Here is a 21,097-nt window from a genome sequence, read left to right on the forward strand (position 1 = left end):
CCCAATCGTAGCGGTAGAGTAGAGCCAAACGAAGTCGATAAAAACTTTTTCTTTCGTCATAGATAAGGTGGTATTTCTTGATAACCCGTTTTCTTAAAATAAGCTCCCTGAGCATGTTCAACAGGCCTCCCGGTTTCCTTTTGTTGGTATTATTTGCAAGAGGCTGGGCCAAGCACAAGTAGTGGACGCCTCATTGGCTTTCTCCGCGGCCGCATCAAAACTAATAGGGCGCGACCACCAGCAATTGCGTTAGAACTCCATTAGAGTAGAGTACATCATGCGATATTCATGTGCATTGTAGATGGCCTTCGTAGCTTCCTAGAATATGATCACGCAGATCCCAGTGCTGCTGGCAGAGCCTGAGAGAGGCGAGCTTGATACTCCTGGTTGAGTTGTTGGCTCTGTCGAGGGGATAGCTCTTTAGGCCAAGATGGAGCATGCCGTTAGTAGTGACTGGTAAGCCGCCAGAGGCCCTGAGATCGGAATGCTAGGGATGGATTTCTGTAAAGCTACAATTCAGTCTTCATGTCTTTGAGGGACTCCGCTTATTCCTATCATCCTCGAGGGAGGGAGGAGATGAATTTGGCGTAGGGTTTTGGGACCAGTTTGGAGGATGGTTGCATTAAAATTTAGGTAAGATCAAAGGTTAGCCCATTGGGGCCACGAATCAGGGAGCAGGTCGACAATGTTGCATCACTGATATTCGAAATTGCTATGATGTATCAAATATTAACATTCCCATGTCCTGGTCACCAACCGTCCTCCTCTAGCTCTCTCTAAGCTCGGTCTCTGACCAATTTCTTCAACCCCCCACCCACGAACAATATAATGCCATGGTATTCATAAAAAAAAAAGAGCTCTGCTAAATACAAATAAAAAAAGATCCAGATCGCAGGATGAATCGAATCCAGCACAAAAGAAACCTATCTGAAAAAGCAGAAGAAAGCCTCCGTAACAGTTAACCTTATACTCCCAAATTTTCGCCCCTACCCAACCACGAGTGCGTAACGCGACATTCATTGCCCACGTACGACTTAAAGGAAAGCAAGAAAGAAGTGTATACAGAAAATAACGGAGAAACGAGGACACAATAAAATATAGTTAGTCAATATGGGAAGGGGACAGTATATGCCAAGTGAGCGTCAAGGTAAGAACAATAGGTGTGCCACTTTTCTCTAATATGTTCAAGCCTTCCCAATCCAGCCACTCGAGACGAAGAAATCGTGAATTCTTGAGACCTTATTTACGTCAATCTGTGCCCAGCCCCGTTAGCCTCTACATTTATGCCAACCCCATAACATTCAAGCCTATTATAGAAGTGATGGAAAGGAAACAAAAGACTTACCCGGCAAATTTCTCTGGCAACTTTCTTCTTCAACACACCTCCATGTTTCATCGCCTCCTTCATCAATACCTCCTTCATAACCAGGTACGGTTTCGGCAGGATCCTCAAAGTACTACACAGATGCTGTTCTGCGGGTGATAATAAATGCAAATCGGTGGCATTCTCGTTAGTAAGCGCCAAAGGTGCTACACCATCTCTCCCATTGAGACTGTCATTATTATTAGTGAAACTTCCTCGGGAGGGTTTTTTATTGCCGAACAGACTACTATTGTATGGTGATGGGGATGAGGGTATATTATTCGCTGGAGTTGGTGAAGAGGCAGCAAGATCAGCAGGGACAGAAGTGGGTGGGTATTTCGGCTGAACAAGCGGATTGATGGGGGGCGTTTCTACAGGAGGTGTTGCTTTCGATGAGTAGCGATGAGACACGCGGTCTAATGGTGCCAACTTATTGCGTAGTAGTTCGGACTATTCGCCAGTTGTGTTAGGTTCCAAACACGCAGTCGGGAATTCCCTGCCAGAAGGTAGCCTACCCGTTGCGTCTTCTCGATTTCATATTTTTGACCGCCTTCGAGTGTCTCGATCCCCATCCGACGCCATTCCTGGAGCTGCGTTATGGCTTGGCGCAGCTGCTGTTCCTTCACCAGCCCCTCGCAAAAATCGTCAAAATCCCTCTTGTTCATCATCCTTGCGAAAGGCTTCGCGCGGATCAAAAGTTCTCTTTCATCTTTGAGCTTCTTTTTCTCTATTGCCGTATTTTTCCTATACTCCAACAAGTTATGTTCGTACATAACTCTCTTCCTCTGCCCTCGCTGAGTAAGCTTGTTATTATATATATCCATCACCGTGAGCTTCAGTTCCACTTCCGGCTCCACCAATTTTGTGATTGGATTGATCCCCTCCCCTGGCTCAAAGAACAAGTCCTTGACGGCCATCTCAGCTTCATTATCCCACTCAGTCTCAAACTCCATGCGGCCAGGCATATACCCCTGGATTTCATGGCAGGCAGGGGCAGATGTGGTCGGCTTCTTCTTCGGAGCCGTAGGTGTACTCTCCGCCGCCTCCTTCTTCCGGGCGTCGATACGTCTTTTCTTCCGCGCCTGGAACTCCTCGCGAGATATATCCGCAAAACTTGTATCATTCGGGTCGCTCTTCTCCGGTAACGGGAAACGAGAAGAATTGATGTACGTATCCAAATAGTGCTGCTTCACCTCTTCCTTGTCCCGTCCTCCACCTATATGGTCCGCAACATCAGCCCATGAACCAAGCCCATAGGTTTCTGCGCCCTCTAAAAGCAGTAGCTCCTCATCCGCGCCCCACCCCTCAACGAATATCGGATACGAGTGCTGTTCAATGACCTGGTAGGGATGTGTTGAGCAGTTGTGGTTTCCAGTTTGTGCGCCGGAGGTGAAGCATGGAACGCAGAGGTCGTAGTCGGTACATGCCGAGTGAGCACAGCGTATTCGAACCTAGGCCATATATCAGCGTGACCAAAGATCCCCCCTCATGGTGCATAAGGGGAGTTTAAGGGGTGAAGTGAAGATACGTACTGTGAATGTAATGTCGCCATTACAGGAGTCGCAATGGTAGCGCACGCCAGGCTCTACTCGGCCGGGGTTGGCTGCCTTCTTCTTGATGACACCCATAGCAGTGCTCAGACACCTGTAGCTATGATATATATACTCCTTCTATTTTATTTGGCGTTGGTACGTCACGAGAGGGGTGGTGGGTATTAAGGTAGGAGTTGAGTTGATATGACGAGCCCTCGGATCAGGCGCGTGTCGTCGTTTGGACGTCGGCCCTAGTTCTAAGCGGCGGTCGAAGGCTCGGGTCTTGTGGTTGGTTGGGATTAGAGCAGATGAGGCTCTTTTTCCCAAATTTGCTGGGGAGGTGGAGGTGGCCGTAGGTGAGCTAGTATGAAAGATGCCAAGCGCATCCGAAGGAGCAACACTGTAACAGAAGAAATATGTAGAAAAGAAAATAACAAGAACGGGAAGCTACATCCGCCACAAGAGGAGCAAGCAGTAACACTCCCGGGATGCCTGGCTAATCAATCCGTAGAATAGAGCTGCTGCAAGTGTAAATAGAGTTCAAACAGCTATGGTTCGATCCAAAAAAAGACCTTCCTGGTGCCTGTCTTGGCGCCCAAAACCAAACTTGACTGTTTACAGCGATAGCGATCGACATACCATACGTTATTCTGGCACCGGCGACACAAGTGTACAGCGATTCACAGGCATTTGGCGAATACACCCATTTGGCGAATTTGTATGTAGCAACCAGCCAGCAACCAGTCAAACTGCGAGTTTGACTAAGATATCCTGATTCTTATTGGCCGTGACCCCTGTTCGTCAAATGGGTGTATTCGCCAAATGCCTGTGAATCGCTGTACAATATGCTGATGCCTTGGCGCCATAAGCATTATTACCATGCCTCTTCTGGTTCTCGATCATTTTCACAGCTTTCTATCTCCACGAAGAAGATACACCAGATTACCACTTCCTACTGTGACCACATCAGCGATCATGCAGATAGAATCCAACCTGCCTTTTGGGAATGGACCCTATACTGGATGGCTTACGGTAACCGATCGATATATGAAGAGTCACTCTTAAAACGTGATTGTCGCACCAAAGACCTCGCCTTTCTATGTGGTGGACTACACTATATAGTTATCCTTTTAAAAAATAACAAAACCATCCGACAGTATATTTTCGACCAGAAATGCGGCATTCACAAGATATTACTTTGTATCATTACTTTTTATGGTTTGCCTGAAAGCGAACCATGGAGGCCGCTGAGTGTATCAGGCCAATCAAAAACCACCTGAGTACAGGTGCGATTCCTCCGACTAGGCAACTTATTCAGACATTTGGGATTCTACGCACATGTAGCTATTACTATTAGCTACAAGTAAGTACAGTCGATCACGCAATATCACTCGCTCCCTAGAAGGGGTCTAGCAGGCTCTTGGCTACACTGTAAGTGGCAATATAATTTGTTCTACTGTTATCTGCTTGAATAACAGCTGAAATTTGAGAATACTTTAGAGGGCTGAAATGTCAAAATATGTGATTGTATGCCTGAAATATACGAATGACCTTTGATAGATCACAAAATAAGAAAATAAAAACAGAAACGATACACGCGTTACACCGTAAACAGCCCTTGCATTTTAAGTCCCGGAATCCATTTACAATTTCGCCAACATCTTCTCGCCTTGTTTCAGCATTACAACTGCTTCAGCAACCATCTCTTCAACGATCTCCTTCGCTGGCTTCTTGTCGTTGACGACAGCAGCGACCTTGCCCATCAGCCATGGTCTAGCATTATCCATGGTGTCGTCATCAAGCTTGTCTGCCTTGTCGAGCTCTTCAATATCATGCTCAACAGGAATAACACCTTTGGATGTAAGTGTTTTAATCTCCTCCTGCCGGTTCTCCTCCCAGTTGCTGATGTACGCGTTCTTGCGTACTCGGAGAGGACGACCCTATAAATATCAGTGACTGCACTTTCGGGAAAAGTATTGATATTACGATAAACTTACAGTGAAGATGATGGTTTTAACTGTGTCCTCGAAGCCAGCAGTTCGTACAGCCTCTTGGTGGGCCTTAGGTGCGCCGGCCTCCTCGGCAAGGATGAATCTTGTGCCAACCCAGACGGCCTGGGCACCCATCATCAAAGCAGCAGCGAGCGACTTGCCGTTGAAGATACCCCCAGCAGCAACAACGGTAACTGGCTTACCAGTGAGTGGTGATTTGGTGTTCTTGCAGAGCTCAACAACAGTAGGAATCAAGACTGAAGTAGGGACGTCACCAGTGTGACCACCACCCTCACCACCTTGGGCGCAAATGATGTCGGCGCCAGCTGAAATAGCTTTTGCCACGTGTTTGGGATGCCCAATCATGCTTTTTCATATCAGCGTGATAGATTCACAGCGAAGTGGTTTGGAGGAATGCATTTACTTACTTCATGTATGGAATACCAGCCTTGTGCAACCTTTCTACAACGTGTTTTGGGGGGACACCAACAGCGCTAACGAACAACGCCGCACCACTCTCAATCACAACATCAACCAGCTCATTAAGCTTTCCCTTGGTGTAGTCGTAGTTAGTGGCCCTAGCACCACCACCGACTTGTGGTAACAAGAGATCTACCCCGAATGGAGCCTTCTTGTCGTTCAGGAAAGACTTGAGCTCCGCAACCTGCTCTCGTAGCATATCTGGAGTGTAGCCAACGCCACCAATAACACCGAGACCACCGGCATTGGTGACGGCAGCAGCAAGCTTGGGACCAGCGGCAACATTCATACCAGCGAGCATTACCGGGTGGTCAATCTTGAAGAGCTTGGTGAGCTCAGTCCGAATTTCTATGGGAACAATGGTTAGCTACGCTATACTATGTTTGGCTGTTAGCTAGAACAGGAAGCTTACGAGGAGCCATGGCGGATATGTTTCTAAGGATAAAGAGCTGACGAGATTTGAGAGTGGGTAGTTGAGTGGAAGATGAAGGCAGAGAATGTGAACCTGTCCTGATGAGAGAGACAGGTAACTTTGTGGGGAAGCATGGCTTTAAGGAAGGAAGGAGCTCTGTGAACGTGAAAGTCGGCCTAGCACGAGCGAGTGAGCCTCGGCCCAAGTCACGCCGCCGACACAGCTCCTTCCTAGGTTTGTCTTTACTAATATGGTTCCCCCAGCCTTAAAGGTAACGTGAGAGAAACGCCAAGTCCCGAATAACTTCTCAACCACAATAGATATTAAAAATCTGTCAATAAATGTTATAGAAATAGTAATAAACAAGAGAATTACCTGACAGATTTTTAATATCTGTTGTGGTTGAGAAGTTATTCGGGACTTGGCGTTTTTCTCATGTTACCTTTAAGACTGTGGGCACCATACCTTTTTTTACTTATTTGGTTAATTCAATTCTTATAAACACAGTTATTATGGAGTGAATTAGATCTCAATAGGAGTTTGAGATAAAGGTCATTTCATGATTACCTTCAATTGATCAGGCTCTGGTTTAGAAGAATCTTCTGAGATTTGATTTGGTTTGTGGGCTTCTCTCCCTCGGTGCACGTGCCGTGACAACCTCGGGACATGGATTTGCCATTGCCGGGTAACATACTGGTACGACTATACATACAGTTACACGAATGAGATCGAATCAAACACAAACCCAGAGTACGCTACTATAGGTACATGTAGGCACAAATGTACATAAAGACTGCCAGAAGGCTTCGGACTGTGGGGGTTTACTTTTAATATATATTCTTATCGCAGGGTATCTACATGTAGCTTCTGAATTCTTTCCAGCAGAATCGTGTCTTATCAAGTCACGTGAGATCACTGGGCCCGGGTAGCTCGAACTACAACAGATCTAAATTCCCAAAGCTGCACAAAGGTTCAAATTTACGCCGTCAAATTTGAATTAACTTTTCAATCTGATCTTCCAAAGTGCTATCTGCAGAGCGATCGGTTTATGTACGATTCTACTGCGAGGGCCTTACGTACTATTGGTACAATGACGGTGTGGTCCTGCCTTAATCAGCCAGTTACCCACCCGAGTGAAGATTACAGGGATTTTACAAGTCACCTCCGCTCCAACCTCCTCCACTGTTACTTTCTCCTCCCTTCAAAAAATATCTCAACTCCTCTCGCGTTTTACCCCCCCCCCCCCCAAAGTTTTCTTATCATTAAAAATATCATCAATATCTTGTACCAACTAATCTACTCCTCTACAGTTTAACTTTACGCCCCTTTACTCTTAAGGACACGAGTATTGCCTTATCGTTTAATAACATCAGTTCTAACCAACATCGATCATGTCTGCACCACCATGGAGGTCTGGCGGCTCCAGCTACACTAACGGAAGTAATCGTGAGTCTACTCTGGCTTATTACGTTGCCTTAACTCTGCTCCTCCTATCTCATATGTGCGCAAAGCGGCTTTCTGACGTGGGTGCTGCGATACAGGTAACGGTGCATACACCCAGGTAAATGCACGCAAAACGCTTTCTTCCGGCACTCGACCAGGTTATTCATATAATCAGGTGAATACTCCGCCTTGCTGTTATGAGATTGTGAACGATGAAGGGCCGTTTCTAATTCGATTCCCCCGATAGTCAACACAAACACAGACTCAAGCTTCTGCAGAGTCACCATCATCTGGGCAGAAGACTACTTTCCCCGATAAGTTAAAACAGTACGTCGCTCGAACTTTCGAAGACTGCCCGCCAGAGTCCAAATCAGAAGTGGAAGTAGAACTTAAAAGAATTATTACGGACGCGTTCAATCAAAAAGTTGTATGGACCATAGAATGGGATAATATGCCACTACCTCAACATGTTCTGGCGAAGAAGGCTCAGGAAAAGAAAGACAGGGTAGATAAGGAAGACTCGACTATAACTATGCAGGAGCTCAATAACAGTCTGCGCTCTCCGCCACCAAAGTTGGATACTTCTGGGAGATATTCCCCATCCAATCGAGAGCCTAAATATAACAACGTAATTAACTTTGAGCTTGGAGGTAAAAAAAGAAAAAGGTGAGCAGTCAAGTGCAACTAGAGCCTGGGCAGATCATACCTACCCAACACTACTGGCCTACTTGTACTGACGTGATGCTGCTAGTGCTAGTAGCGATGAAATATCCCTTGTTATTAGGTCGGATGATAGATTTGACAAGCGCGCTCGTCATGATACTCATCAATATTCCTCTGCGGCAGATAAATTAAGCCAACGTGACAAAGAAAAACGTGCAAAACGATTCGAGGACAGTAACAATCGTGTCTCGCCCCAGTCACCGCATCCATCAACTCCCATTGATAATGGCAAAATATTAGTTGGAACTTGCGAGAAGCTTGAGAAACAATACTTCCGACTTACATCAGCTCCGGACCCTACACAGGTGCGGCCGCTACATGTTTTGGAAAAGACGCTCGAACTTCTAAAGAAGAAATGGAGGACCGAGTCAAACTACTCTTATATTTGCGACCAGTTCAAGTCCCTTCGGCAAGACCTAACAGTTCAGCATATCAAGACGGATTTCACAGTTTTGGTTTACGAAATACACGCGCGGATAGCGCTAGAGAAAGTAAGTTGCATGCATTTCAGCCTGGTATTATTTGATCTTGCTTCTGACATTTTATGGTTCAGGGCGACTTGGGTGAGTATAATCAGTGCCAGACTCAGCTCTATTCGCTATATGGCGAAGGATTCAAAGGCCACGAAGAAGAATTCAAGGCGTATCGTATTCTCTATCTCCTTCACACATGCAACCGCGCCGACATGAACGATCTGCTAGCGAACCTAACCCCTGTAGACAAACAAGATAAGTCAGTCCAGCATGCCCTGCAAGTACGCTCCGTTCTTGCAGCCGGCAATTTTCACAGGTTCTTTAAGCTCTATTTGGAAGCACCCAAGATGGGGGGATACCTGATGGATTCATTTATTGCTCGTGAAAGAATGTCTGCCATGTGCACTATCTGTAAAGCGTGAGACATGATATTCCTTGGTCCTACTGTCTTTTTATCGGCTCTTTTACGTGGTCTAGACTTGCTGACGTGGCGTTGATTCTGGTTTTGTCTTTTCGCTTCGTGGAGTTATCGACCCGATATTGATATTAGATTTCTGACTGAAGAACTCGGTTTTGAGAGCGATACCGAGTGCGTGCAGTTTTTGTGCGACAGCGGTGCCCAGGACCTTATCGAACAGAAGTCGGACGATAAGGGTGTTCCCAGGACGATTCGCTTTCAAACAACCAAAGCACTTTCGATATTCGAAGAGTTAAAGAAGTCTGCATTCAAGAAGGTTGATATCAAGGGGCAATTGTAGAAAATACGATTCTCAACAAATCATCTTTATACCATGAAGCTCGTTGTTTTAAATTGTTTAACGTATCGTCGGAAGAAACGGCTGCTACCTAACGGCACTTACGCTGCTCTTTCTCCCATCCCTCCCCTTTCTCTCAACCTTCTTTTAACTCCTTTCCCGCCATATCATGAAGACAAAAATAACCACGAAATCCATCTGAACCCAAGGCGAATATATAAGCAGCCAACCCCCAAGTAGGCATACGGACAATAAACAACGGGCCGAACGAGGCAATCACTGCAGATATGGACTCAAAATAATCTGGAGCAGGGCCGTTGATCTCTGACCCCTGTCTTTCACTTTTCTTTTCTTTTGTTTGCATCTTTGGACAGGGTGGCACTTTTCTTTTTATCTATTTCAGGGCGTTGTTTTCTTTCGGTGGAGGTTGGTTGGGAGTTCGATTCCCTTTACTTCATGTGCATCTTTCTCTCCACGTATCATAGTTCACACCATCAAGATACTTATACAGTCCATAATATCAATAAAGGGAAGAAATCATTATAATACATAATTGCACATATGTCTAGGGAAGTGAGGTTTAGTTAGGATCTGCGGGCCATTGACCATAGGTCCCTGCGGGGTATGATGCTTTCCCTCTCAAGGAACTAGGGTCCGTACTCCCAAATGCCGTAAGACTGTAAGTTGTAGAAACCTGGTACTTGGGTTCCCCCGCCCAGAACAAGATTTTTCTCGAACAAATATGTTTCATCTCACCTTTTTCGAGTCCGGATTCATATCGGGCAAGTCAGCAAGGGATGTCCTAGGCGGATTAAAACCCACCGATACCCGAACCCTTACTATCGGGTAATCGGGCCTGCGTACCTCGAGAAAGTGTTAATGCTTGACCTTCGACGGATCTTGTTCTGCTATCTGTGTTATAGACTTGCATACATAGTAGTTACATGTACACTACGTCACCGCACTTCTATTCTCCGCAGTGTTTAAATTCCATATGTATAGCATTGCGTACCATCAATAAGTTCCGAAACACCGATATAGTACGACGAGGAGGGGGAAAAAAACTACCGAGACTCCGGATTCTGCGGATGGTTTTGTGGAGGAGGAGGAAAAATTAAACTATCTACATGACATTGAGCACAATACATACATGATGGCGGGAAAGGCGGCGGCATGTACTCTAATAAGGAAAGTGTGAGTGTGTGCGCGCGATGTGCGTCCACTTGAGTGCACTTTGTGCAAAGAAAATCTCCGATATGTCAAATGTCAGATGTCAAACTGTCATCCTTATGCGCCCTCCTGCACTTGTGTAAAAGAAAGAAGGAAAGAAATGGTACAAGGCTTGCCGGGGGCTTAAACGTCAATCATCAAGCTAGCGAGTAAGGCAAGGTAGCATGATGAGATGAGTATGGGGTAAGATAAGATGGAGATGGATGTACATTTGGTATCAGGTTCTGCTCCTGTAGATATAAGATCTACAATTTGATGTGCTTCGAATTGGGGCTGGGGGAGAAGCCAGCCTCGTATTGGTGGTAACGGTCAGCGAATTTATATTGACTGGTTGCTGGCCATGGTGGTGGGTGGGCTGTGCATTATGCTTGGAGGTTACTTAGTTGAAGGTTTGAGGATATTATATCATTGACAGAATATAGGCTGGCAACCTGCACCATGAATGGAGATTTATGATCACTCCGGGTGAGCGCGCTAATTTATGGTTTTGGTTCTCCGTGTTTTGTGTTCGGAGTTGTTGAAACACTTAGTTTTGGTTTATCTTTGACGACATGAGTGTCAATATTGGCAATGAGTTTGATTACCCAGTATGGAAACGAAGCATCATCTTTAAGTATATTAGCAACTGATGAAGTTTCGAGAAACACAGGTGAAGCCATGAATAATAGATGTTGTCTAAGGGCAGGATCTTCACATGCTAGTTCCCTACACCGGCCTGTCATCGGTCAAGCAAAGTATTATTATCAAGATAAGATTCTAGCTTTTGCACGTGGCCCTATCAGATAGACGACAACAGCACTAAAATCACAGTTGAGACAAGTGCAATGAGATGTATCTACACCAGGTATCAGGTATGTAGGGTAGATATCTAAAGTAGATCCCCATACCAGTTTCTAATGACTCTTGTTGTCGCCGAAAGAGCGAGACAAGACATGGAAGCTGCTGTTCCGACTGGCGGAGGCGATTCGCCGCACAGAAACAAGCATGGACCCTGCCTCTGGTTCAGCCATGTATTCGGTACTTTGCAGCTCATGTGCTACCTATCTAGGTATTGATACTGAGTGAATGAAGACGAGGCCATAACTTTTAATCGAGATGGCTATAGCTGCCCCCACCCTAAAGGATCGCCTCTGTAAGTAGACAGAGGACAGCTTTAATTTTGACATCGTTTGTGAGTGTACTTCCCTTTGTCCTTATGAGAGAACACCCGTGCCTTATTACAGCATAGCGTATCGACCCAACCTCAGATCGTCAGTCGAAAATATTCTTTTCTTCCTCTTAATTATCCTCGATAGCACGTGTTATGAATATATATATTGCCGCCTGCGCCTGTAGAGTAGACTCGTAGGGTTGGAGGTTGGAGGTTATGAGCGATCTCTTGCCACGCGTAGGGTTAGTCGTACGAGCAAGCTTCAATTGTCATGGCGGTGGCCCAAAAAACGAAAAATCCCATTTTTTTTTTGTAGGGCGCAACAAGAGGGAGTGTTTCTGACACCCACACACCACACCTATCGATTTTTTCTTTTTTCTGCCAGGTAGCGCCCACATCAATCACGTTCTCCCTGCCGAGCGGCAGGACGGCCCCAAAGAAAGGGACAACGTCCTGCGAATTATAATATGACGGATGGGCAGTGCCGGCGGGCAGGCAAGCTCTGTTTCCTCGAGCTTGGGAGATCACGATTTCACGATGGACCGGATAATGGGTTCTAGAGTACATATATGAGTATAAGTAATATCTACTCTACAGTACCTACGGTATTGTACTCTTCTGTAAGCCTCAAGAGAAGTGGGGGGATAGCCTAGGTAGGGTGAAAGGACTTACCTATTTACTCCATGCACATATTCGAGGTCGAAAGGCGGGTATTGCCTTAGTACGGGATGCATATTATCACTTGTCGATACTGACATCACGATTTTCCTACCGTTTGCTGTTGTTGTTGTAGTTACTTGGACCCTATTTGTTGTTACCTTAGGGTACAGAGTCACAGTGGTGGTAGTTCATGCAGGTGGTACCTGTACTAGTAGTCACCAATAGTAAATAGTACTGCACTCTGAAGAACTGTCATGAAGCTGAAGAGCACTACATACATATGTACATACATGCCATGAACTCACTTCGTCCACGTCTAGTGCACCACATGTTTAATCCTTCCTCAATTACACACCTAGATGATCTGTGGATACCATTGGGATTTGTTTTTTCATTCCTTGCTTGCGCTTTGCTCCCAGGTACGCAAGCAAGCACGCAAGCACGCAGCATCGTCCATAATTCCGAGCCCTATTATTGAATCTATTCCCGCACTGCACAGTGCACACCCTCCTGGTCCTTGCTTGCCTGCAATGTAGCATCATTCCCTTCTACCCTGCCTCACTTGCAATTGTAGAAAAGACTTTTAAAGTCGCCCAACGTGCATGAATTATATCCATTGAGTATCTGCGCTCCATCACGAGAGATCGGGTTGACAATTGCTCAAGGGATTCTTCACTTTCGTCCTCGCTTTTTAATTCTTTAGCTTTCTTACTACCTTTTTCTGCTTCTCTCACTCTCCCGATCTCCCCCGTCTTGTTGTTTCGTGGAAACCCGAGTCACGACGCGCAAATTAGACGGACAGAAACTTGCCCACTTGCCCACTTCTCTTCTCCCCCCCCGCTCGCTGCTGTTGGAAGTTGTCGCGGCACTTTATTCTTTTACAGCTTAGAGCGATATCTCCCACTTTCCAGACACCCTCCCTTGTTTCCGTAGTTCATAGGCACTAGATAGATAGTGAGCTCTCAAAGAAACCTCCCCCTCATCTTCAACCTCCCGCTTCTTGATTTATATCGCCCTGTGGCTTCAACCTCATTTCGCTTCTCGCACCCTTCTGCGCCTGGACTGACTCCAGTGACGACTCAAAAGAAGAAGAGAGGCTACCAAGGACCCTTACCCCACCTCCTTCCCTCCCCACCCACCTTGTGCAATCTCTACCAGCGCCTTAACTAGCTTCAGCCCTTTCGCCCCTTACCGCACGCCGGGGGGTGTGCATCTGCTTGTTACTAACCAGCTGTCCTCCCCAAAAAAGAATTTATTCATTCTACTGCTGCTGCCTGCCTGTTTGTATAATCTCTCTCGGTGTGCTCTGCGTCTTACTGGTTTTTCCTTCTTCTCCTACCTCAAACAGTACTCGTCATTCACTTATTTCTACCATCACGTTCCTACCTTCCCCCAACCACGCTGAGTTTTTTTAAAAAAGTCAGTGACATATATCAACTACGTACCGCTATTTCAAGGCTTCTTTCACCGCCACTGCTGCTCCCACACCCCCCCCCCCCCCCCCCTTGCCTGTCCAACAATCCCGCACAGACCGTCTTCCTCGTGTGGTCCTTTACTCCCCTTCCCTCTTCTCATCTGCAGCCCCGGATACATCTTCGGAACCCACAGACTCACAACTCCTCTTCGCGCGCCTCCAGACATCTGCAGCTGCGATAGGCGAAAAATCCTCCATCGACGGCTTCGAAAGCGCGCACTTTCCCGGCAGTGGAATTTACAGCAATAAAGCATAGCATCAATCGAATACCAACTTGCATAGTTGAAAACGAACTGAGAGCTCAGAGAGGAAAGAGCGACAGCAACGGAAGCGAAAAAGCAGCAGCACGAAAAAAAACAAAAAAACCCGCTATTCTATCCAACGGGAGAGGAACCGCATTCTACGCTTTCCCACCCCCCCCCCTCCCTTCCCCTCCTCTCTCCGCTGCCGCCATATAGAATCTGGCGCATTCCCAATTTAAAAAATGATAAAGGTGGGTCGCTCGCTATCGCAGCTTGTTGATTCAAAACGCAGCACACGAGATAGTGTCAGCGCAAGAGGAGGTCCAGGTGTTAATCGTGAGAAATCATTCTTCTCTTTTGAAAAACAGGGCATACGCAAATCACTCAAGGGCGATCATCACAAAACCGATTCATACCAAGGCCCCAAAATATCCCACATCTCCATCACCCCAAAATCAGCTGTTACAATACAACCACCAAAAAAGGTATGCTCTTTCACTTCTATTTCTTTCTTCCTATTTTCATTGTTTTTTGTTTTATCCTACCTTCGCGTCGCGCGAGACGTGGTGAGGTCATTGTCCTGTGCATTTGAGGCTGCTGGGCGGTTTCATTTGTCCTTAAGTAGGGCGCGGGCCGTTTCTCCTCGTGGTAGCTGCTTGGGGCTCTTGCGTAATGTGTTGGGATTTCATGATCTGAATTTCATTTGAATTATTTTTTTCATGCACTCGGCACCCCAGTTTATCGCTCGAGCCTGTCGATTCGAGACTCCTTCCTGAATAGCTGCTGCCCCCTGACGAGGGGGGGCGGAATGGGTCGGGGAGTCAGGGAGGGGGTGGGATAAATTGCTTTAATCAACGTCGCGCTAACTCGAACTTTTCTTCAGGTCATTCGATCGCTATTTGACTACAACGCCTCCAGCAATCAAGAGTTAAGCTTTCAGAAGGGAGATTTTTTCCACTTGGTTGGAAGAGAGTACGACACCGACTGGTACGAAGCCTGCAACCCCGCTACAAACGCCAGAGGTCTTGTGCCCGTGAACTACTTTCAGGTACTCGGGAAGAACGAACGTGACAGTGCCGACTCAAACGCGTCTGGTGCAAGCGACATTCTAAGAAGAGCAACAGACGCAGATTCAGGATACTCGGACCGATTCATGGGTACTTCAGATCGTGTAACGTCGGGGGGGACGGGAGTTGATGTCAAGAGAATGACTGGAAGTGGCAAGGGAGGCTCTCCTCTCTACGGTGTTGTGCTGTATGATTTTGCAGCAGAGAGAGCGGATGAGTTGGAGGCAAAATCAGGAGAAGCCATCATTGTGATCGCACAATCAGACAAGGACTGGTTCGTCGCGAAGCCCATCGGTCGTCTCGGGGGTCCAGGCTTGATTCCGGTGGATTTCATCGAGATCCGAGACATGGTAACTGGACAGCCCGTTGAGGATGCCCAAGCTGCAATTGCACGCGCTGGTGTGCCCAAGGTTGAAGAGTGGAAAAAGATGGCTGCCGAGTACAAGAACAGCAGTATCTCACTGGGGAAGTTCGAGTCGGACGAACCAACTCAGAGGCTGCAGCACATGTCTTTGAGCGAGCCCAATAGCTATGGAAATGGCACCAATAGCAATAGAAGTGTAAGACTATGTGAGACCATTTCATGCGCAGGATGAAGTCACTGACGTTTTTCTAGACCATGCAACAGGGATACGCCCAGGAACAATACCGTCATTCGAGAACACCGTCATCTCAAGGACAGCCGCAGCTTGTGGCGCCTGTTTCTGGCTCGGTGGACAGCTACTCGTTTGAGAATGGACGGTACTGGTACGTACTGAACGCGGTCATGGAGGATGGGAGACATTGGAGTCTATGCCGATTCTACGAAGATTTCTATGACTTCCAGATCGCTCTACTAGACGAGTTCAAGGATGAGGCGGGTCACACTGGGCAGCAGCGCATCCTACCTTACATGCCCGGCCCGGTTACCTACGTGACAGATACTATATCTGCCGCACGGCGACAGAGTTTGGATGATTATATCAAGAACCTTCTTGCTATGCCCTCTTATATTTCAAAGTCCGGATTGGTTAAGCAGCTTTTCGCGCCCAGACCTGGTGACGTCGACACGACTTACAGAGCATCTCAGCAGTATGACAACAGACAATCCACTGGATCACAGCAATCTAGTGATTCCTCCCGTGAGCCATCACGACAATCGTCGCAGGCCAATCTTAACGGTAACGGATACTCATCAATAGCACCTCCGTCGCGTACTTCAGTTGGCCGCATAGGTACCAATGTTATCTCCCAAGCGCAACAAGTTCAGATTCGTAGTGCGTCCGATCTCCAGCCCCCCCGGATGCTACGACAAGACAGCTCTATGAGTGCGCAGACACAAGGATCGAATGCCTCCCAGCCTGGCGGAATGATGAAGATTAAGATCACTTACAAGGACGATCTCATTGCTATTCGTCTGCCCAAAGAGGTTTCGTTTGCGCAATTACAGGACAAGCTGCAGGAGCGTTTGAACATACAATTGACAGAAATCGAGTACAAAGACGAACCGACGGGACAGATGGTTAGTCTTCAGAGCGACCAAGACTTGAGTGTTGCATTAAGCCGAAACCAGAAGCTCTGGCTGTATGCTTACAGCTAGATTACTCGCTACTTCACTATTTTCTTGTCTATTTTTTTTTTTTTTTTTTTTTGCAAGCTGGAGTTCTTTTCTTACTTAACCTTCAATGTAGTCTGTTGTTTACCAAGCTTTTTTCAAGCCCCATCCATCTCCTTTTTGTTTTGTGGATATCTTGTTTTGTTTTTTATGGGAGGGGTTCTGAACAATTACGATACGAGAAAACGAATTTTGAGGGTTCAATTTCCTTTTTTTTTGTTTTTCATTTTCTTAAAAACGTATGATATGGACTTTGGTTTTCATTTATTGTCACTTCGTGTCATATTTTGATTGCGCACAAATAACCCCTGGGGTGTTTGAACAGGTTTGTGATATCTAGGCTTACTGATCGAAGGTCGATCAGTGGTACAAGCAGGAAGTGGGACTTGGGAGTGGAAGAGGGGGTGTGGGCTTTTCTTGAATGACCAGTCGGCCTAGTCGGTTCATGCTTGGTTTGCAAGCACCGACGACATTGGTTTGGAAGTATCGATGATATTGGCACTATTCATCCGGAACGAAAAAACTGGTGGAACAATTTACATTAACTGTGGAGCATTGTAATCACAATGCCTCCGTACTATGCTGTCTCCTTTACTTTTCCTTTGTGGTTTACATCTACCCTTCTTACTCACCTCCGTTGTTTTCTAAAAATTCTTTGCCTTTCTTCCCCCCTCCGAGGATGTCCCACCAAGTCTTTTCTCATTGGCTGTTTAAACTGTGGATATGGTCGATTTTATAGCTATAAGGTGATTGGTTTGATGTTGGTTAGTTGTTCAGGGAGCACTATTCTTTTTTCTTTTATTTTACCCCTTCTTTCTTCTGGGTCCTTAATATTCTTAGGGCATGGAGTTTTCTTTTTTTCTTTCTACATTTCGTTGAGGCTGGCTGGTTCATGTACATCGTTTATATTATTTTTACCCGTTAACATTCCTCTCTCCGATCCGGGATCGAATCTTGCATCGTAAGTAGAGTAAGCAGATCGTGAAACTGTCTCATTTACCCCCAACCAGCAGCAGAGTACATACGTTGGGCACGCAATGCCGGCCATATCGAATAAACACCCAGCCTGCAGTGCACGAGATACCCACACCCTTACTGGTGGGGCCCGGATCGAACATGATGCTTAATTCTTAGTTGTCGTTGGGCCTGCACCAATCGTAGCACCTACATGTACATACTCTATTCTGCCATGCGATTCCCCTACCATGCCATGCATACCTAAGGCACCTCATCACGGACCACCCACAGACATGTGACCTTGCAATCATGTATGCACTGTAAATCCTGACGTATGGAACTAGCCGCATCTGCGTGGACGGGCCGAGTGAGATCTTGTGGAGTGGTGGTTTCATTGCCTGTTTTGGCTTGGGAGGGTCGCGGCGGTTATGGCTTCCAGGGAGAGAGGGTGCATGTGTGGGGGAAAGGGTTTTCAAAGTTATCGATACGCGCAGACACGGCAGTGGAGGTGGGAATATAACACCCGCTGGCGCCAGTTAAGCTTCACCCGCGCTTTGTCAGGAGTGTGGGAGGGACGAGTAGGGAGGGAGAGACATTGGCATTGGGGAATGCAGTTGGAGGGCGTGGTAGTGAGTTGGTCGGAGCTAAGAGGCTAAGACAGCTTGGCCTGTGTCTTTACTCTCGCCTAAGGGAAATTCGAAGGGAATTGGATTGAATATTGTGGGGAAATTTGCGGCATTTCGGACCAAGTTCATAATCGTGTGTATGTGTAACAAGGAAAAAAAGAAGCATTGGGCCTGGTTTCTTCTGAGATGGGATGAACACTAGCCTAGTTAGCAGGTGTTTCATGACTGAGACAGTGCCAGAACTTCACATCCCGTTTATCAACCATGTCTTTTTTAAGTTATCATTTCCCTTTGAACGTACCAACAACCCTTCCTCCACAATTTCAGCCCAGATGAATATCTTCTAAGGCATGTGGCTTGATTCTTTAAATATACTACCGAAGACTAATCATCAGTAGATGCAGCTAGAGGAAATCGATTGAGTATACGAAGCCCGTGTTTGCGTAGGCTAAGAAAAAAGAGTTCAAGACAAGGTGAGGACGAATTATACCGCCGCTCTCATGCTTTTCAAGCCGGTTTATCTATGCCAAGACGCGTACGCCCGAGCAGAAGAGTTTTCACTTCCCCTAGAATTTCGAGACAATAGAATCCGGGAAGTGAAGGGAGTGATTCCCGTAGTCAGATTGCAGCTGTTGGTGGCTAAACGATGGATGGAGGTCAATCTCCTTTCTTTCATGAAGAAACCTACGTTGTTGGGGTAGAGCATACACGCCTCTTCTTAAGTTGCTACTACTTTATATAGTTGGGGTCCGGGTGCTGCAGAGCAGTATGCACTGCGTATGCTTCCATCCGAACTATCTGCATTGACTTCCGAGTGATATTTTGTGAAGCAATGGTATTGCTTGAAAGTAAGCACGCAGTAATGTGTATGGGAATACCGCCATAACTCGAAAAATTGGCTAGATCAAAATTACTTCTATGGGAAACTTCTTATGCAGATCGATGCCATTCAACCAATCACTCGAATGGTAATCCCTGGACGGAGATAGCCAATTTTTCGAGTTTTGGCGGTACCTTTGTTTTAGGGGTATTCTTTAGTCATGTAATGATGTGTAGCTAAGGGGGGATATCTGTCTTCATGTGCTGGTAGGTGGTACTTGAGGCTTTAGTTAAGACAGTTTCTTAAGGGCTCGAATTAATACCTTGTCATATCATCCCTTTAAAAAGATTGAATCGTGTTCTTTAATACACTAGGTCCATTATTCTGCATGTAGCAGAACTTGCCAAAGTTATTCAAACCCTCCACAGTTCTGTGCACAGGCCTTGCCTACTATTGTCATTCCTTACAACTGGCCTTTGTTATCGTTCATTTTGATAACCGGCGCCCATCCAATACTATGTGAAGTACTGCTTGTCACGGGTGTCAGTCACTTGGGACGAGGAAAACATCAGGCCGGGCCCTAGAGCTAGAGGTCTACTAGAAAGGCCACTCAAAGCTTACCCTTCTCAGTTCCGAGTGTTCCCCATTCCCAATGGCACAGTTATTTCATTCACAAAAACTACCCATAGCTCACGCCGATGGGGGCGACTCAATTAGGCGTATAGCTATTCACCCAGACCTTGTCAATTATTGAACACCCACATAGCTGCGCATTCTCGAGGTATTCCTATCCCGAAAGCGATGATAACATCAACGTGACTTCCCTCTCAGGAAGCCCCGTAAAGTTCCGGACAAGATGTCCGTCGACCGCCGGAGGACACTGAAGTTTGAGATGATGTCTCAGTCCCTGTCTCGGCCCAAGATCAAGGCAGCAGCCGATGTATGGAGATCTTTGGTCTCAGATGGACATGTGGATGGCGAGGGGTACCGGTGCATGACAGAAGGAGAGACATCTGGGGGTGGAGCGTTGGCAGGCATGCAGGTGGACAGCATGTGAGGGGGACTTCATTCACTGGCCCATGTGTAGACTGGCCACATAATCCCATATTTGGCAGCCAAAGACGGCTTGAGAACAATGGTAAGGTAGAGAGATATATAGGGTTTCGGCTCGTGCAGGATCGACGCCGTGCATGCGTAGGATCGACGTCGTGGTGGGAATTTCTCTTTGGGGGGAAGGTTGTGCCGTCAGCTATTCTCTGGGGCGCAATCGCGGGGTCATTCTTGATCCTTTCTCCCCATACCACCTATCGACGATATGCTGTTCTTCTACAGCTGGGATATTGCTAGAACCATCTCGTATATTCCTACACCGACCACCTTCCAATCCACAGTATACTCATCCTCAATACAGGCTCGCAGGCTCCCCAATCTCCTCGAATCTAGCGGGGTAGATGGGTGTCTCAACCCCGATATCTCAGTTGAAGACCGGGGGAAGCGGAGATTTTTGGTTTTAGATGAGTATGTAGATGGCGAGGAGTACATTGACATCCGGACAGCATGTGGGACGCATGATTGAGCTTATAGTGACTTCGCTACAGAGTCTGCATCCTTTCCTAAAGAGACGCACTGTATACTGACTAAGGAATCTGTGGGAGACCAGATACGTGTACAGCGGGGGCTTTTCACGGGTCATTTTTGATCGAAGATATACTTGAGTAAGCACCCCACCAGGCAGGTATCCAATTGCAGTCAACTCCCCCAAAACCACGGTACCTGTACCTCTGCAGAAATGCTGTATGGATGTCTCATTCCTTGATCCAGTTTAAGATTGGGGGAAGCGGTAGATAAATATATGTAGATTCTGGGTTTTAGATGAGATGTATGCAGCTGGCGAGGAGTAGGTATTGGCTTGCAGACGGACGGGTAGCATGTGAAGGGTGGGGGGGTGCATATGCTTGGATAAGGCATCCTACATACATAGTCGACCGGCCAGATCTGCAGGTTTTGCGTCAACCTATTAGAGGTCAAGATGCTGGCTTCTCGCCTAGGGTAACATCTATGTACTGATTCAATCAAACGGACTGCGGCGGCTCACTACGCGCCCC

The 21,097-nt window shown here is 46.7% G+C and overlaps 6 protein-coding genes across 6 annotated transcripts; 3 read left to right on the forward strand and 3 right to left on the reverse strand.

Moving 5' to 3' along the window:
* Positions 1-1,184: 1,184 nt before the first annotated feature.
* Positions 1,185-2,991, reverse strand: H6S33_001771 (uncharacterized protein; the record flags this gene model as incomplete). Its single annotated transcript, XM_044833136.1, has 5 exons — positions 1,185-1,253; positions 1,346-1,553; positions 1,605-1,813; positions 1,879-2,814; positions 2,896-2,991. 5 exons carry the CDS (start codon positions 2,989-2,991, stop codon positions 1,185-1,187), a joined length of 1,518 nt encoding a protein of 505 aa, XP_044693832.1.
* Positions 2,992-4,538: 1,547 nt separating this feature from the next.
* H6S33_001772 (uncharacterized protein) lies at positions 4,539-5,788 on the reverse strand (the record flags this gene model as incomplete). The annotated part of the gene is made up of 4 exons (XM_044833137.1): positions 4,539-4,835; positions 4,893-5,253; positions 5,315-5,714; positions 5,779-5,788. 4 exons carry the CDS (start codon positions 5,786-5,788, stop codon positions 4,539-4,541), a joined length of 1,068 nt encoding a protein of 355 aa, XP_044693833.1.
* Positions 5,789-7,169: 1,381 nt separating this feature from the next.
* On the forward strand, positions 7,170-9,175 carry H6S33_001773 (uncharacterized protein; the record flags this gene model as incomplete). Its single annotated transcript, XM_044833138.1, has 6 exons — positions 7,170-7,224; positions 7,320-7,396; positions 7,469-7,887; positions 7,973-8,435; positions 8,498-8,835; positions 8,944-9,175. 6 exons carry the CDS (start codon positions 7,170-7,172, stop codon positions 9,173-9,175), a joined length of 1,584 nt encoding a protein of 527 aa, XP_044693834.1.
* A 1,116-nt stretch (positions 9,176-10,291) lies between these two features.
* On the reverse strand, positions 10,292-11,483 carry H6S33_001774 (uncharacterized protein; the record flags this gene model as incomplete). Its single annotated transcript, XM_044833139.1, has 7 exons — positions 10,292-10,295; positions 10,352-10,421; positions 10,612-10,675; positions 10,927-11,117; positions 11,211-11,237; positions 11,290-11,393; positions 11,443-11,483. 7 exons carry the CDS (start codon positions 11,481-11,483, stop codon positions 10,292-10,294), a joined length of 501 nt encoding a protein of 166 aa, XP_044693835.1.
* A 2,687-nt stretch (positions 11,484-14,170) lies between these two features.
* H6S33_001775 (uncharacterized protein) lies at positions 14,171-16,574 on the forward strand (the record flags this gene model as incomplete). The annotated part of the gene is made up of 4 exons (XM_044833140.1): positions 14,171-14,179; positions 14,297-14,413; positions 14,812-15,555; positions 15,612-16,574. The coding sequence occupies 4 exons, from the start codon at positions 14,171-14,173 to the stop codon at positions 16,572-16,574; spliced, it is 1,833 nt and encodes a 610-aa protein (XP_044693836.1).
* A 3,274-nt stretch (positions 16,575-19,848) lies between these two features.
* H6S33_001776 (uncharacterized protein) lies at positions 19,849-20,049 on the forward strand (the record flags this gene model as incomplete). Its single annotated transcript, XM_044833141.1, has 1 exon — positions 19,849-20,049. One exon carries the CDS (start codon positions 19,849-19,851, stop codon positions 20,047-20,049), a length of 201 nt encoding a protein of 66 aa, XP_044693837.1.
* Between the last annotated feature and the right edge of the window lie 1,048 nt (positions 20,050-21,097).

Source organism: Morchella sextelata, assembly GCF_020137385.1.
Source record: "Morchella sextelata strain SCLS chromosome Unknown scls_11, whole genome shotgun sequence".
Taxonomy (NCBI): Eukaryota; Fungi; Ascomycota; class Pezizomycetes; order Pezizales; family Morchellaceae; genus Morchella; species Morchella sextelata.